The following is a 15,412-nucleotide window of genomic DNA, read 5'->3' as shown; positions in this document are numbered from 1 at the left end:
GTCCTCCTTGGACATAGAACTACCTGATTTGAAACGAGCGCCACTCAGGACATAGAACTAAATGTTTCTAGGTGTGAGTGTGTGTAGATGTTTAGCTTGGAGCTAAGCACTTTGGGACATAAACTTAAATGATTTTAGAATGTCCTGATATGCTTAACTCCATTTCTGCAAAAAGTGGACATAGAACCAGCTGATTATCAAGGGACGATACATTGGTTTATCATTCATATAATAGATTTAAAAATCTTCCACTATAAAGAACCTGTAAAGTGAATGTATTATAATGTGCAGACAGTGTTTCGAAGTAGACACTGCAAAAATCAAAATCTAACCAAGTGTATTTTTCTCATTTCTAGTCAAAATATCTCATCACACTTAAAATAAGACATCATCACCTAAAGAGGAACTTTTCATTGAGATAGAAGAACCAAGGTTGTAATAGGTTTGGATTTTTCGTTATAATTTAGTTTTATTTAGTTTTGACTTTTTTTTCTCTAATTCAGTTAGTTTTAATTAGTTTTTAGAGAAGGTTTGATAGTTTTTATTAGTTTTTGTTATTTTCTAAATGCTTAGTTTAAGTTTAGTTTTAGGGTTTTTTTTTTTTATATATCTTTTCTCTTCTTCTCCGTCGTATTCAAATAAATCCCAGACAGGACTCTGCTGCTTTCTCCCAACTTTAGTCTCCATGTTTCCAGGTAGAGTGGGGACCAAAAGACCACTGTAAACCACAAGTAACGGACCCTTAAATATCATACGGTGCCAGCATTATCTCATATAATTAAATGGAAGTTGAAAACAACAAGGTAACACCTTCTAATAAAATAAAGACAAACTGTGTGAGGTTATGAGTACAAAGAAAAAAATACGTAATTTTACATATTTTTTAGAGATGTCATAAAAACGTGTCCATTCAGACAAAGCTCGAGTGAAGTCCACGTTCTGAATCCAACAGTATATGATAATCGATGCTGATTAATGTTAGAAAATCAAAATAACACTTAACAAGTCAAAGATCCCAACAGTTCTTCTAGATCTGATTGTAATGTAAGCCAGAAAAAAATGATATGACTTCAATAACTCCAGTATTAACTCAATGTCTGTATATTATTAAAGAATTGCTTCAGGTAATCAAATGATTGTTCAATCATTAAGTATAAAAATTGACATCTTGGTGCTGATTATTTTCTAAAACCCATGTAACATATTCACAGTTGTTTAACTTGTGACTGAAAAAAAGCAAAGGGTGGACTGACTTCAGTTTAAGAAAATAAACATTAGTTATTCTGTTTGTTGTTATTAACAAATCAGTTCCTTACAGCTCTACTGTGTTGGAATTGGAAATGTTTAGCAAAAAAAGTTCTATATTCACCTCTGAAATGCAGTGTAGATGTGTCTTAAAGCTAAAGTATCAAAATATCTATGATTTGTCAATAATCCATATAGACCCAAACAGCTGCCGTCGACCAAAACCATCTACTGAGCTAAACTGTTTAATACCTGTTGATCCATTAATCCTACCAATACATGTAAAGAATTGGTGTAAAATGCAGTTTGTCATCTTTTCATGGTCATCAGATATGACCCATTTGGACATTCAGAGGCTCTGTAGTTACCATGGAAACACCATCATCTTCTACAACACTGGTTCTCCAGTAAAACCCATGGAGTTGAATCAGTGACAGTGGATGGAGACAGCTTGTGGAATATTTGCTGAAAATGTCAGGTTTTCTTCAGATTTCTCTGTTTCTGATATTATAACCCTCAACTTTTATCTGAGCTTTTATAAACATCTACATGATCAGTCAGTTAAATATAGGAAAATACTTGATTTTCACAATAAAAATGCAAAATACAGAAAAATAAATAATAAAATAATAGTTAAAAAATAAAGAGAAAAATTTAAAAAAAAAATAAAGAGGAAAATTCATTTGGGAACTGACACTAGTCACACTGGGTCTTTATAGGTAATTACCTCCACCAGGAGGTATTGTGATCACTTTGCTTTGTGTTTGTGTGTTTGTTTTTTCAGCAACTTTACGGGAAAACTATTCCATCCATCTTTACCAAATTGTACCCACAGATAGGCCTAGGCCCTGGGACGAACCCATTAAATTTTGGGCCAAGTAGGCCAAAGTTCAAGGTCACAGCAAGGTCACAAAATCTCAAATTTTCCTATCTCTCATCATTGAGCAGTTTTCGAAAATTAATAAAAAATTCAATACGACTCCAATTAACCTCCAATTTGATTAACTTGTAGCTGATAACAATATCTTGTATCTGGCACAAAATTGTCCACATCCACTGTGGAATGTGGATTCTATGGACATTTCAATTTAACAATGAAAATCCCATTTATGACACATTTTTCATTATAACTCAACAAATATTGACTGGAACTGAATATAATTTGACATACACATGACTGGTACCAAGCTTCAACTTTTTCTGCTGTATGGAACAACCTTGAAACTGTTTAATTTAAAAAGAAATAGTCGGTCTGCGTTCTCTGAACACTTGTTGTTGATGTTTTTGCATCCAACTAGAATATATAAATTTAAGTGTTATTTTCACAGTTTAATATTCGAGTTTTTATATTCTTGTAATCTTGAGGAGCCTGTGGAGGAGAGGATCTGAACAAATGTAGAATATGACATTTTATTGGAGCCAATACCGACCTAATCAGTGACAATTCAACATTGAATGGGAAGAAATAGACATTATCCTACTGAAGCAGAAGTGCAGCAACATGTCAAGTACTTTTAGTGTTGGTTTGGTCCCTCATTAGATAATAAATGATGAAGGATCAGTGTTGGTGCAGCATGGAGCTGTAGTAGTAGTTTATATCTACTTTCCTATCTGTCATCTGATAAAACTCAGAGCTCACCACATAATTAATGGGAGAAGAAAAAGGTTAAAAAATTATCTGGCGTATAAACATGTTTTTAGACTTTTTCCTTTCCGGCTTTACTTTTTTTAATATATTGTTAAATGACAAACCTTTCTAGAGGGAAGGGTAGATGTTAATGACTCAGCCGTCTGAAATGTGAACACAGAAACATGTTGGAAACAGTTGGTTTAATCTTTAACAATGTGCTGAATTTTAAAGACTAGTTATATTATGCACTGGGTAAAAGCTTCATGTTAAAATGAACTATTACCAAGGCTTTCAGATAAACTCGGACCAGTCAAACACACGGATCTAACTCTGGGATGTAGTGAAAATTAAGTTTCAATCAGCATGAAAGAATACAACTACCTTAACTTTTTACTAAAGTACAATACATGAGTAAAAGAACTTACATTTATACCAACTCCATAATCTTGGTGTTTATTTGCACTAATATCAGATCAATTTTTATGTAACCCGTGCTCATACTGCCCCCTGGTGGAGCTCCACCATCATCACATCAATCCTCTTCTAAGTCTTTTTGGGCCAAAACGAAGAGGAAATAAATATTTAAGACCGACCTCCACAAGTAATAAATAATTCCACTCTAAGACCATAAATGGCAATAAGCTTTTTATTTAAACATTAAGGCAGTGTCTTTTGTTTTTCATTTTTACACTGCTATCCACAAAGCTTGCTGGTGGGCATGTAGAATTTAACCATGTGAATATTTCTTTTTTTTTCTTTTCTTTTTTTGTAATACCAACCTTGAAGCAAGCCACATAAATATTTACATCTCTTCAGTTTATATACAATCCTTGCTATTATACAGTGGGTTATATTTAAAAAAAAAAAAAAAAATCAGTATGCACAAAATGGTTGAACATTGTACTGTTTGTCAATCCCCCTCCCACTCATCCACCCGCCCACCCTTGGACAGTCTAGGGAACACAACAATCTACTTTATCATTTAGGTCTGAACGGTTATGTGATTTTAAATGCAACAAAAGACATGAGTGTAAATCAAAACAAACCATAAGAAAGAAAAAAAAATGGATGTGTTTTTCTTAAAAATTCATTTCTGTATGCTTTTAAAAACAATGTATTAGTCTATGATCGGTTTACGGAACAGCTGGATATGGCTTCGTCTGTTTTCTGTCACATTCTTCAATTTCATCAGTGGATACATAACATACCAAGCAGAGAGACCGATATACAAAGCCTGGCTAAAATTTTAGTCTTTGCCTGACAAGTTGGTCAATCTTTACATTACCTTGATAGAAAACAAAAACATCAGACCTAAAAACATAAACGGTTGAGATGTGGCATGCTAAAAACGTCACCATTGACAGGTAGAATGAAGGAGGGAGAGGAGGTAGTCCTATAACAGTCATATGTGTGTTGTGAGAGTCGGCTGTGACAGTAGAGAGTGAATATCTCTTCCAAAAAAAAAACAAAACAAAACAAAAAAAAGCCACTGCCATCGCTCTAGACCGTTCAGTCTGAGGACAGAGTCACAGGCCGGAAAACACCTCACAGCACCACAGCATTTATCGACAGGGTGACCTTTAAAATACTGCGAGTAAAAGCAGAGGACACGTTAATGCAACTGAGGTTACAGAAAACTACCGCCACGCTTCTCAACACCTTCCCCTTCACTTCGTCTAACCCGTACAAACACAAAGGGCGAATGAAGTACACTTGCAGTGTGTCGCAGTTGTCAGTTTGGAGAAGACCTTTAAAACCGGTGTCCTGTGATATCGTATTTAGAAGCGAAAATGTATGAGAAACAGTTAAAAGTGAAGGCCGTGATGAGATCAATTTTTTAAAAAAAGAAAAAATAAAACACTCAAAATAAATTTTAAAAAGAGGACGTTTCGTTTGCTTTTGTTTTCCAATTTCCCTGCTTGAACAGTATAAACCCTGGCATGGGGGGGCTGAACTATAGAGTTTGTGCGTCACTTGGTAACTTCAGTACTGTATATGTAAAATAAATGGCACTTAACACTAGGAATATCTCATAACTGTACAAATTGTGTCCAGATGAGGAGCCTGGATGGAGCTCCTCCTCTAGACATAACAGGTCAGAGGTCAGACTGTCACAACAGCTCCTAGACGGGATTCCGGCAGGCCAGCTGAAGCCGCCGCCGCCGCCGCCGCCACCACCGCCATGGACCACGGGTCATAGAAAGATGGCTTTATTTGTCACCACAAACTCCGTCGGATGCTGAGGAATTTGCCTTTAAGCAGCTTTAAGGTTGGTCTGCACCTGCTCGAAGCGGCTTCATCATCGTTCACCGTAATGTGATTGTCGCTTTGAGAGTGGGAGCGCTAAAGAATATCGGTGGCAAGACCAGAATAAACAGATAGGTGTTGGAGGATACTTCCACAGTGGGCTTTCTATGCTCTATGTTCTTGAGTCCATTCTTCACCTGCCATGGAAACATCGATTCTTAAAAATGCCGTTGTGAACAGACCGACAGCTAAGTGCTTAACATCCAAAAACTGGTTCAACAAACACAGACATGGTTAATATAAAAACAGTGAGAAAGTGTCACTTGTCTCAGTGCCATCCATCTGGCAAATCATCTCCACATACGGATGCCTGAAGTCAACAGGCCTTTGCCATTCTTCAGGACCATCCTTAATATATAATGACATCAGCAATGAACAATATGTTTACCCTGTAAACCAATGATATGACCCTCCCACAGAACAATCTTTACCCCCAGACCCTGCCATAAACAAAAGAAAAAGGAACAAAAAAGATACATCATTGCAGATAAGAGACAACAAATGACACCATCAAAAGTTCACCATCAAAATGTACGCAAGATTCAGTTCACCTTCCAAACACAGACTGGACTGACTGAAATAAAAGGAGAAAAGATAGAACCAAAACCACGCCTCGATTCTTCTCTCGTCTCGCACGTATTCTCTTGTAGTGGTAGCAGTGCACAGGCCGCCTGCACCTGGAGTTCACTGTGAAGAAACCTCAGAGGGTCCCGGCTGTGTGGGCCCCTGCTCCCAGCACTCAGAGCCAGAGCGTCCGTCATCAGGCCCCCGACCAGACCCACAACACCGTCCGCAGAAGCGTGAGCACATTACAGCACTGCGGCCAAAAGGTGCAGCTCAATGGGTCAATTCTGATAAGGCCAGTGAGGAAAAGTAGTAAAGTTAAAAAAAAAAAAAAAGTGATTTGTCCTTAAGAGTAGTCCTGGAGTGAATGCATAACATGTAAGCGCAAATACACACATGGAGCAGCAGTGTTCCAGCTCGTTGGTGCTCAGCGTCTCAGGTGTGTGAAAACAGGAGAGGACCCAATCCTCACCGACAACTGATGGAGGAAATACGTGGAATGGTGTGGGCAAGTTTGCAGATGCCTCAGCAGAAAAACGCCTGTGCGTGTGTGTGTGTGTATGTGTGTGTGTTTGGATGAGTGACTGCAGCAGCACAGAGGTGGTCAACTGTTAGCGGGTGCTGATGTACAGCGGCGCGTCAGGTCACTCGCTGTCAGACAGGGTCTCATACTGAGACATGAGTAGGGGCTTGGGCTCCTCTTCCCAGGACCGGCCCTGTCCAGGACCTGAACCCGGACCTTGAGGCCCCTGACCGGAGGAGGGAGACGGAGCAGACACCGTCCCACTGGGGAAACGTATGATCAACGGGTTACACGGGAAGGGAGTGGGTGTTGAACCTGGAGAGGCACACAAAGAATTGTTTCAGTTCTAGTGTTTCTATCATGTTCCTCTGTAATCTATAAATTTAAGAATCCATGTATAGGTTAATTTCTGTTTGGTTTTACAGACTATTAGTGTCTGCTTTGCTAATTCTGTACAGATACAATGAACTGTGTTCTCTATTAACAGGAAACTGAGGTGGCATTTACATTTCTACAAACCTCAACTATGTCGAGTGTAAAAGTAACTTGTATTCCAGGGTTGTACTACTGGCCTTTTTCTAAAGGTAGGACATGGTTGGATGAGCATTAAAAATATAGGACTTTGCCACCAGAGAGCGCAGTCTGCATCTCCAGCAGTTTACATTTATATTCATGCAAAAAGCACCATGTATAGTTCAATAGGTTTTTTTTCTACCTGTAGACGAGGGTCGGTCTTCCCACACACGGTTCGTGAGGGGGGTTCGTCTGTTGCAGTCTCCCTCAGAGTGGACTGAGGACACCGAGGACGGCCTCTCCCCCCCTGACAGGCCCGGTCCCGGGGACTTGGCCTTGCGCCCATTAGAACGTCCACTGCCCTTTGAGGACTTTCCCCCACCTGCAAACACAGTGTGGGTTAAATTCACAGAAGAAGAGACTCATGTACAAACATTTCCAGCACTGTTTGGAGCTGCTGTTAGGAAACTGCCACCAATTTAACGACTGAAATGCATGTCAGCGAATCTGATTTCTGAGAGAAGGCTGTTCCACAGTATAGATGTGTACACAGAGTTTTCACAACTGGGTGTTTTAGTCCACATATATTAGACTGTGGATTGCTTTCCACTTTGATGCTGTTTGCTTGAGTCAGTGTGAACACCATTACAGTGCTCAGGTTTGGACCAAAACAATGGCAGAGAAGGCTTTGACACACACCTTGTGAGAAACAGTCGTCTGGACGTCCATCAGATACAGACATGGCAGCAGGAACACTGGATCCAGCGTTGGATGGGGCCCGCTCCTCAGACTGATCATCATATTTGCCCATTAAGGCCTTTCTGATGATGGCCTCCAAGCCTATTGAGTTTCCAGGAGCCTCTGGTGCTGGATGGCTGCGGACACTCACAGGTCCTAAGACGGAAACAAGATGGTGGTGACAAACCCATGATTAAGTCATGATATCCATGTTCTCCAGACAATTTTTATATTCCTTTCCTTGTTAGAATACAAAGGGCTGCATCAGAACAACATATAGACACACTTTATTCTAGCATTATTTACTCAATGCTGTAGCTGACATCTGTGTTATAGACGCTGCAAACAGACCAAAGTTATTTTTGTTTTTAGAACGATGCAGCATAGCAGTGGTGTCAAACTCATTTTAGTTCAGGGGCCACAAGCAGTCCAATTTGATCTAAAGTGAGCCAGACCAGTAAAATAATAATAACCTTTAAATAATGACCTTGACTTCAATGTCATTTTTGCACTTCTCATCCTGCAGACCAGATTGGACCCCTTGGTGGCCCAGTTTTGGCCCACAGGCCATATGTTTAACACCAGTGCAGTAGTGTTTTTGTGACACTTAAAAGAAACCTGTCATGAGCAGTGTTATATTCATAATTGATGAAATGGAAAGATTACCTGCAGCTGTAGACGCTGGCATATTGAAGATTTCTGTTCCTGGCTGACCAGCATCTGAAAGTGTGAACAGGGTTTGCTTTTAAAAGCTTCCACACTTCGTGACATTTGACAAAGTCTCTTGTATGTGCTGAGGTCAGACTTACTGAAATCGTTTTCATTTCCGACCACAGTCATCTTCTTGATCATCTCCTGTTTCTTTGACTTCACGATAGCTGAGGTGTTCTCCGTCAGCTTGCTGAAGAAAGCTGGGGGCTGCGAAGCATTGGGAGGGGAACGGGAGCCCATTCTGTAAAACAGGCCCAGGACAACACACATTACACCTGACACGTGAAATAACAATACGCTGGGTGTTTAAAAGCTGGATTTTGGTATGTAAACATTTTGTTACAATCTCATTCTATAGTCAAGCAAAATCTGTGCATATTTTGATATATTCAGTGTTTCGTTCAGGCTTTGTTTAGATAGGAGGTCATGGAAAGCCTTACCCCTGCTCTGCCTGTTCGTTGGGGTAAGAGGCTCCACCCTGGACATCCGGTTCCGAGTTGGCTCCAGCAGGAGAAACTGGTTCGATGCCATCATTAGAAACACTGACAGGTGATGTCTTGGGCTGAGGTGGAGACCTGGAAAGAATACACACAAGGCATTTGAGTTATGTAGCCATGAATGTCACTGGTCAGCAATTGTCAGTCTCTCAGGGTGTCTACTGGTAAAAGGCAATTCACTTAATATTTTTTAGATCAAGATAATTTTTAACCAAATTTAAGGCTGAATAAAGTACTTTGGGGTAGGTTAATCCAACATTGACATAAATCAGCCACTGGGACAACGTTCAGAGTGCAGAATTCCACAGGACCACAGCACTCAATACACTGAACTGACACAGGGCTGAAGTCACACTGCCGCATCTAACATGTAGCTCTGTCCACCTTCTCCAGCCTCCAGAGGAAAGAACACCATAAAACAACATATGGAGTATTTAGAACAATAATTCATATTCCGTACTGTATGCTATCACCAATTTGTTGTTTCTTCCATCAATTGCCACAGTACTGTGGTAGCAAAATACACAAAAGAATGCAGTGAAGTATACGCCATATATCACCACAGTACTGTGGCAACAAGAGGTTAATGAGTTCATGGAACAGTATCCATGATTGGCTCTAGTACAAATGCTAACATTTGATTGGTCTGTGGCAATAGACAAACCAATATTTTTTGTCACAGTACTGTGGCAGTAGCCACTGGCAAAAAAAATATTGTCAAGAAGCTAAGTGTAAGTATAAAGAAAAAACAAAGTGTTAGCCTCATAGTGTAATTGCCTAAGTCACATTTTTGGCCAAATTGTGATATCTGTCCAACTTTGCTCTCCTAACACTACTGCTTCATTTTGCATCATTGGCTACGTCTTGAAAAAATATGATTCATGACAATTATGCGAAGAGGCTGAAAAAATATTGGTGGCAATTAGGAGTTTGCAAATTTATATTTAAGACTAGATGAAGGTCTAACGTTTTAAGACCTGACTTTAAAACATTTTAAGGACCTGCAGACATCCTGCTTCTGTTTAGCAACTGAAAAAGTCACATCTCTGCTGAATTGAATCCTTATGTTGTAGTAGAGGAGAGGGCTGACTGTTATTCCTACCGGTCTCTATTGCGTTCGCCTCCAAGAGCCTCTGAATAGCGTCCTCCCTGGGCAGATTCCTGTGAGGTGGGTGGGGGCTGGGAGGCACTGGGTGGACGGGTTAGATCCAGGACCGGTGAGCCATGGTAGCTTTGCTGCTGCTGGCTCTGCCTGGTGTAGTCTTTAGTTATTACCTCCTGTTAACACAGAGACGGATTCCCTTCAATCACTGTACATTAACAGTAAAGGGTTTGACTTTACTGATACTTGGTGGTCAAAAGCACGTATACAATGGTAATATTCTGATATAGCTTTTGTTATTGTCACACTGTTCCTGAACAGGCTTACACTTATGTGCTGGGCCAGGGTGACCACTCTCTGGCTGCCTTTCACACAGGGGGACAGGGGCTGTTGGCCAGGGGACAGCCTCTCCTCAGATGGAGGACGGTACAGACCAAGTGGCTCCATTTTCTGTTGAGCTGAGAGTCCCAAACAAGCACAGACACACATGTGGAACCACGCACACAAACACAAAAACGGAAAATAAACACATCCACACAAGATTCACAATTAGTTTGGGCTTTTCAGTCTGATTTTAAATTTAACAATTTCAGAAATGTGCTAATGATAACATGCATATTTAAGAAATGTCCATCCATCAGGGCATATTGTGGATGCAGAATTTAAACATTTCATGTTGCACCTGCACATGAAAGCCAAACAGCAATGTTTCCTGTGGAACCTATCCGACATGTGATCTCAGATGTCTTGTATTTTTAGTGTATCCTTTGCATACCTGACTACGCAAGCCTAGCTTTGACCAGAAATTACAGTAAGCTGGGCTGCATTTGCATGCCTGACTCATATGTGGAAAGGTCAGAGTAAGCCAATTTTAACTGATTTACTGGGGAGCATCTAGGCTTAGCTGACAGATAAAATATTCAGGAGGGCAGCTTTAGAGTCAAGAGAATTCTGAGTATCAATACTGCAGGCTGTGATCCATATATGAATGAAAATATGAATGCTAGAGATAAATAATCAAACAAGCATTACAGCTCTTAAAAGAAAAACTCTCAATGCAAAGCCTCTCCACCTGCATGCTCCACAGGACACTCCAAGCCAATTTCAAGTCTTTTTTTCTTACACAACTATTACACCATCACAGTATTTATCTCAGAGGATGATGCAAGTTGAGCATGGGGGGCCAGACTGACGACACAACCTCCCGGAGAGGATGACTCCCTTCAGGGGACTTGATGTTGTCAACTAGCAACAACAAGAGACTGAGCTACTAACACTGTTCATGTCTTGTATTTCTCCTTGTGGTCCTGCCTATTAGTGACTCTTATTGCATGCCAACAACAAGGTGATGATACCCTATTAATAACGCAGTCTTGCAGTCTTATTCTTTGTGGCATGCTGCCTATGAAGGAATATTTTAACCTGCAATACTTATTTAAAGTCAGCATGCGGTGGTCTTTTGCAGGTTTGTATAAATATGTGTGACACATTGCTCTACAAGCACAAACCAACACAACAATATTACATTCCAAATAACAGACAAATTCCCAGCGGCTTGATTGAGAGAGAGATGTGTTGAGCATTTGGCATGTGTGTCAAGAAAAAAAGAGAAAAAAAATCAGCATAAATTACTGTGAGCCATAAATAGGAACATGCAGAGATTTGGGGGCCAGAAGCTGCAGTACCCCCCTCCCCCGGGGACGGCTTTCCCACCCTCTTCTTGTGCAACAATAGTGCTCTCTAGGACCCCAGGGAGTCAGTTTAAGGGTTGGTAATACTTTTGGAAAATGTTATAACTGCTGTTGTGACTAAATGTGGTTGAATAACACCAAAATAAAAAAAAAAATCTACCAAAGCAATGTATCAACTCTTGTTTAATCATCTCATCACACACTACAGTACACTATCTGTATTTTAATTTTTTTTTTTAACTTTGTAAAGGACAAGGCATTACAAGGAGAGTAGTGCCTTGTAAGACATGCGGAACTAAAGACGAGCCGCTGCATATAAAAGTGTTCGGATTACAGGCAGTCTCATTTAACAGGGTTATAAAAGCCTCCATGTCTTTCCAAGTGTCTAAAATATTCTTGTCATGCCCACTTGCATGTGGTAAAATATTCTGTTTCAAGCAGCCGAATGTGAGGGAGGAGGGGTGCCACATGTTAAATTTAAGTCACATCTTCTTCCAAAAAAAAAAAAAAAAAAAAAGAAAAAAAAAAAAGGAGAAACAAGCAGCAAAGGATTTTTTGCCTTAATGTGCCACCAGCTTTTATTAACTCAAATGACGCCTTAAAGGACACCTCGGATCTTATTTTCTTCATGGTAAATTCTGCCTTAAGCTGTTTGTTATTAACATTTTAGATGCATCAAGCTTTTAAACTGTCTCTTGAAATTTCTAATTTTCATTTCAACCCTTGGTGGTCTTTAAGCCTGTAAAGAAAGGCTAATAAATTGGGGAAAAAGCAAATAGTAGAGCACTGAAAGAAAAAAAAATGTAAATGAATTGGGCTGATTTGATAATGCCAACCACCACAGCGTGCAATAGGCCACAGACTGACGAGGGAGGGTCTGGGTGATGAGGGGACCCTGGGATCCAGAGCATCTTACCATCATTGGCGCTGTTGGCAACAAGCGACCCCGTCTCTGGCATCCCCGTTTCACATGAAATTTGACGTATAATAATCGCGTTTATGAAGTTGGCCGCAGTCATGGTGGTCTTACCGAGTGCTCGGAGCTCTTGTTCCTGAATGGACATCGGTTTGTTTTGAGTCTTTTCCCTACTAGGTGTACCGCTTTCTCCACGGCCAGGAGGATTATCCGACTGGGGAGGCAGCAGATGCTGGGGTCGGCTTGAACCCGAGGGATAAGAACCAGGGTATAGTCCTCCTGGACTGAGGTTGGACAACTTGGGGTCAGATTTACTGGAGGGTCCATGCTGATCCTGTACATGCTTAGGCAGACCTCCCCTATTTTTGCTTCCATCACGACTCTGCTCTTTGGCTATACTTGAGTCCATGGCAGGTGGATAGGCCTCAGGGGGCATACCTGTCCTCAGATGGCCAGGGTAACCTTGATAGCGCCCTGAGCTTGAGGACATGGACCTGGGAGGGAAAAGACAACCACACTTATTCATACATTCATACATTATGCACACAGTAAATGCTTCTGACCATTTTGGGAAATGTAACATTTTTCTTTGTAAACAACACAAATAAACTGCACTATACCGTAATACAGATGAGCCAGAGTGTTCACTGACAGACAGTGCCTTGCCCCCAGTGTTGTGCAGTACGCTTGGTCTCTGCTGCACAGTCTCCTGAGTGCGAGGAGAGACTGGAGAATGCTGGTGGCTATAAGGTTGAGAAGAAGGTCGTGTGCTGCTACTGCTAGCTGAGCTGTGCTCTGTACCTGAGAGATGAAAACACACTCATTTCACTAGTCTATTACTTTTCCACAATCTGTGTTAGGGGATCTTCAACTTTCAATTTGTAGACTAAGTGGATGTCCATACCTGGTCGCCAAATGGGAGCATGCTCCACGACGCCATGAGACCCACCCTTCTCACGGTCACGCTCTCTGTCCCGTTCCCTGTCCCGGTCTCTCTCCCGTTCTCTTTCCCGTTCTCTCTCCCGGTCCCGTTCACGCTCCCTCTCCCTCTCCCGTTCCCGGTCTCTCTCCCGGTCTCGTTCCCTCTCTCTGTCACGCTCACGGTCTCTTTCCCGCTCACGTTCTGAAGATGAAGATGTGCCTTGCATCTTGTTCATGTGTGAAGAACCAACTGTATAGAAAAAGTCAAGGAGGAAAAACACAATTAATAAAAATCAACAAGATTAAAGACAACAGGCAAGATTATCTTGTGTGAACAGATTTGTACCGGGTGAGATGGGAGAGGTATTGTAAGGCCTGCCAGGGAAGCTGGTGCTTCCCCCGGGCATGTAGGTGATGCGATCCATTGGGGAACCGGCTGCCCCTGCAGAGGGAGGGACCAGGACAGGTAAGTGTGGCACCTGAGATAGATCGATGATCCCTAAGGGAAGGAAAAAAAAGAACTGTTAACAAAGCCCTAAAAGGATATGTGAGATATTGTAGTAGAGGATATAAATGGTGCACAGTGTTTGCACATCAGTGAGTATGGGGATGCAGAGATTCATTTAGCACCCTTGCCTTGTACCACTTGCCACTACATAAAGCCTACAGTTACATCAGAGTCAGATGTTTGTGTTTTCCGTGAGCCAAAAATAAACTACCAGTATTCTTAATTTGTAAACTTGCATACTTTACCTTTACTCACTCACAGACACAGATACACTTGAAGTTTCCTCAGCACAATTACCAGTGAAAGTTAATTCAAGCTGAACACTACCATTTGACTTTACCTTAGTTGATGCTGTGTACAGCCACATGTGCTAGGTTCCACCAAAGCTGCAACATGCAGTGTAGATAATAAATGGGTAAAAGTAACAAAAAAAAAAAAAAAAAAGACATTCTGATACTATGGACACCACTTTATAAAACCTCAATCGATCAGATTGTAAAAATGTTTACAACTTGAGAAACATCAAAGACAATAGAAGCAAATGTGTGCGGTTTATTTGTGCCCATACCACGTGGAGCTGCAGAGTAGGGGAGAGGAAGCTGCTGGTCTCGTGGAGCGAGGCCCCTCAGCAGGTCAGACCGTTGGGCAGCCATTGCAGCAGCTGCAGGCCACTGGTGCATCTGCTGTGAGGTGATGTAGTCATTGAGCAGAGTCTGGCGGTTCTCCAGAGCTGCAGTGTCTGGAAAGCCACGAATGAGGTAGGGGTAGGGATGAGGGTATGCAGGGTTGGGGGCGAGGGGGCGAGGCAAGTAGTAGGCTGTAGGCATGGAGAGGGAAAGTCTCATCATTTACAAAGTACTGAATAACAGAGGAAAATCACTGAAGTCCCTATGTAGGTAGAGTAAACCCAAAATTCATATCAAACAAAAAGAGCAGTGTTGCACTTTTAATGTTATCAGCAACCCCACAGTAATCAGCAAAACTCCTGTCAAAGCTAGATGAAAGGAGCTCTAATCAGCTCATAATAAATGAATAAAAAGAAAACTGGAAACATGAGGTTGCACAGGGCTGGAAGGACCAGCACCAAGGACTGATGTTACAGATGAAAAAGCTCATATGGTTTCATATTAGACCAGCCTGAGATCATGATTCAATATAATTGCCTTGACATTTTGAAAATTTATTTTATGCTCCACTCAGTGACGCTGACATCCTACAGGTAATTATTTTAGCTTCATCTCATCTAATTTGACTGTGGTAGTACCTGGGTCAATGGGGATGCCACGGGGCAGTGCTGCAGGATCAAAGGCTAAGGGGATCTGGCGGTACACGTCTGCAGCGCCAAGACCCTGCAGCAGACGCTCATAGGTCTGTTGGTCTGGAACACCTGGGAGTGGGGACTTAGTGGCGCTCATCTCCCTGGGGGTTGGTGTGGCTTTCCTCTCCTGAGGGGGATTCTTACTGGAACCTGGAGTTTAAAGAAACAGTTTTCATTTTAAGCTCTGTTATTGCTTTCTATACATTAATACACCTATTATATGTTCGC

General features: G+C 41.3%; 1 protein-coding gene across 5 annotated transcripts in view; it reads right to left on the bottom strand.

Moving 5' to 3' along the window:
* Positions 1–3,507: 3,507 nt before the first annotated feature.
* ncor2 (nuclear receptor corepressor 2) overlaps positions 3,508–15,412 on the bottom strand; it is a 94,734-nt gene continuing 82,829 nt past the window's right edge. Inside the window, exons 33-46 of one of the 5 annotated variants that reach the window (XM_030142501.1) lie at positions 15,131–15,334; positions 14,435–14,683; positions 13,705–13,800; positions 13,342–13,608; positions 13,058–13,238; positions 12,438–12,931; positions 10,158–10,288; positions 9,831–10,006; positions 8,672–8,806; positions 8,330–8,472; positions 8,187–8,240; positions 7,482–7,676; positions 6,985–7,164; positions 3,508–6,584 (exon numbers count right to left, since the gene is read on the bottom strand). In XM_030142501.1, coding sequence (XP_029998361.1) covers positions 6,391–6,584; positions 6,985–7,164; positions 7,482–7,676; positions 8,187–8,240; positions 8,330–8,472; positions 8,672–8,806; positions 9,831–10,006; positions 10,158–10,288; positions 12,438–12,931; positions 13,058–13,238; positions 13,342–13,608; positions 13,705–13,800; positions 14,435–14,683; positions 15,131–15,334 — 2,699 coding nt within the window. In that variant the 3' untranslated portion in view covers positions 3,508–6,390. Of the gene's footprint in view, positions 6,585–6,984; positions 7,165–7,481; positions 7,677–8,186; positions 8,241–8,329; positions 8,473–8,671; positions 8,807–9,830; positions 10,007–10,157; positions 10,289–12,437; positions 12,932–13,057; positions 13,239–13,341; positions 13,609–13,704; positions 13,858–14,434; positions 14,684–15,130; positions 15,335–15,412 lie in introns of all 5 variants that reach the window. The other 4 variants (XM_030142498.1, XM_030142502.1, XM_030142499.1 and 1 more) reach the window with 4 other exon arrangements.

Source organism: Sphaeramia orbicularis, chromosome 9 (genome assembly GCF_902148855.1).
Source record: "Sphaeramia orbicularis chromosome 9, fSphaOr1.1, whole genome shotgun sequence".
Taxonomy (NCBI): domain Eukaryota; kingdom Metazoa; phylum Chordata; class Actinopteri; order Kurtiformes; family Apogonidae; genus Sphaeramia; species Sphaeramia orbicularis.
Note: the sequence above shows the minus strand (reverse complement) of the source record. Positions and strands in the feature narration are given on the sequence as shown.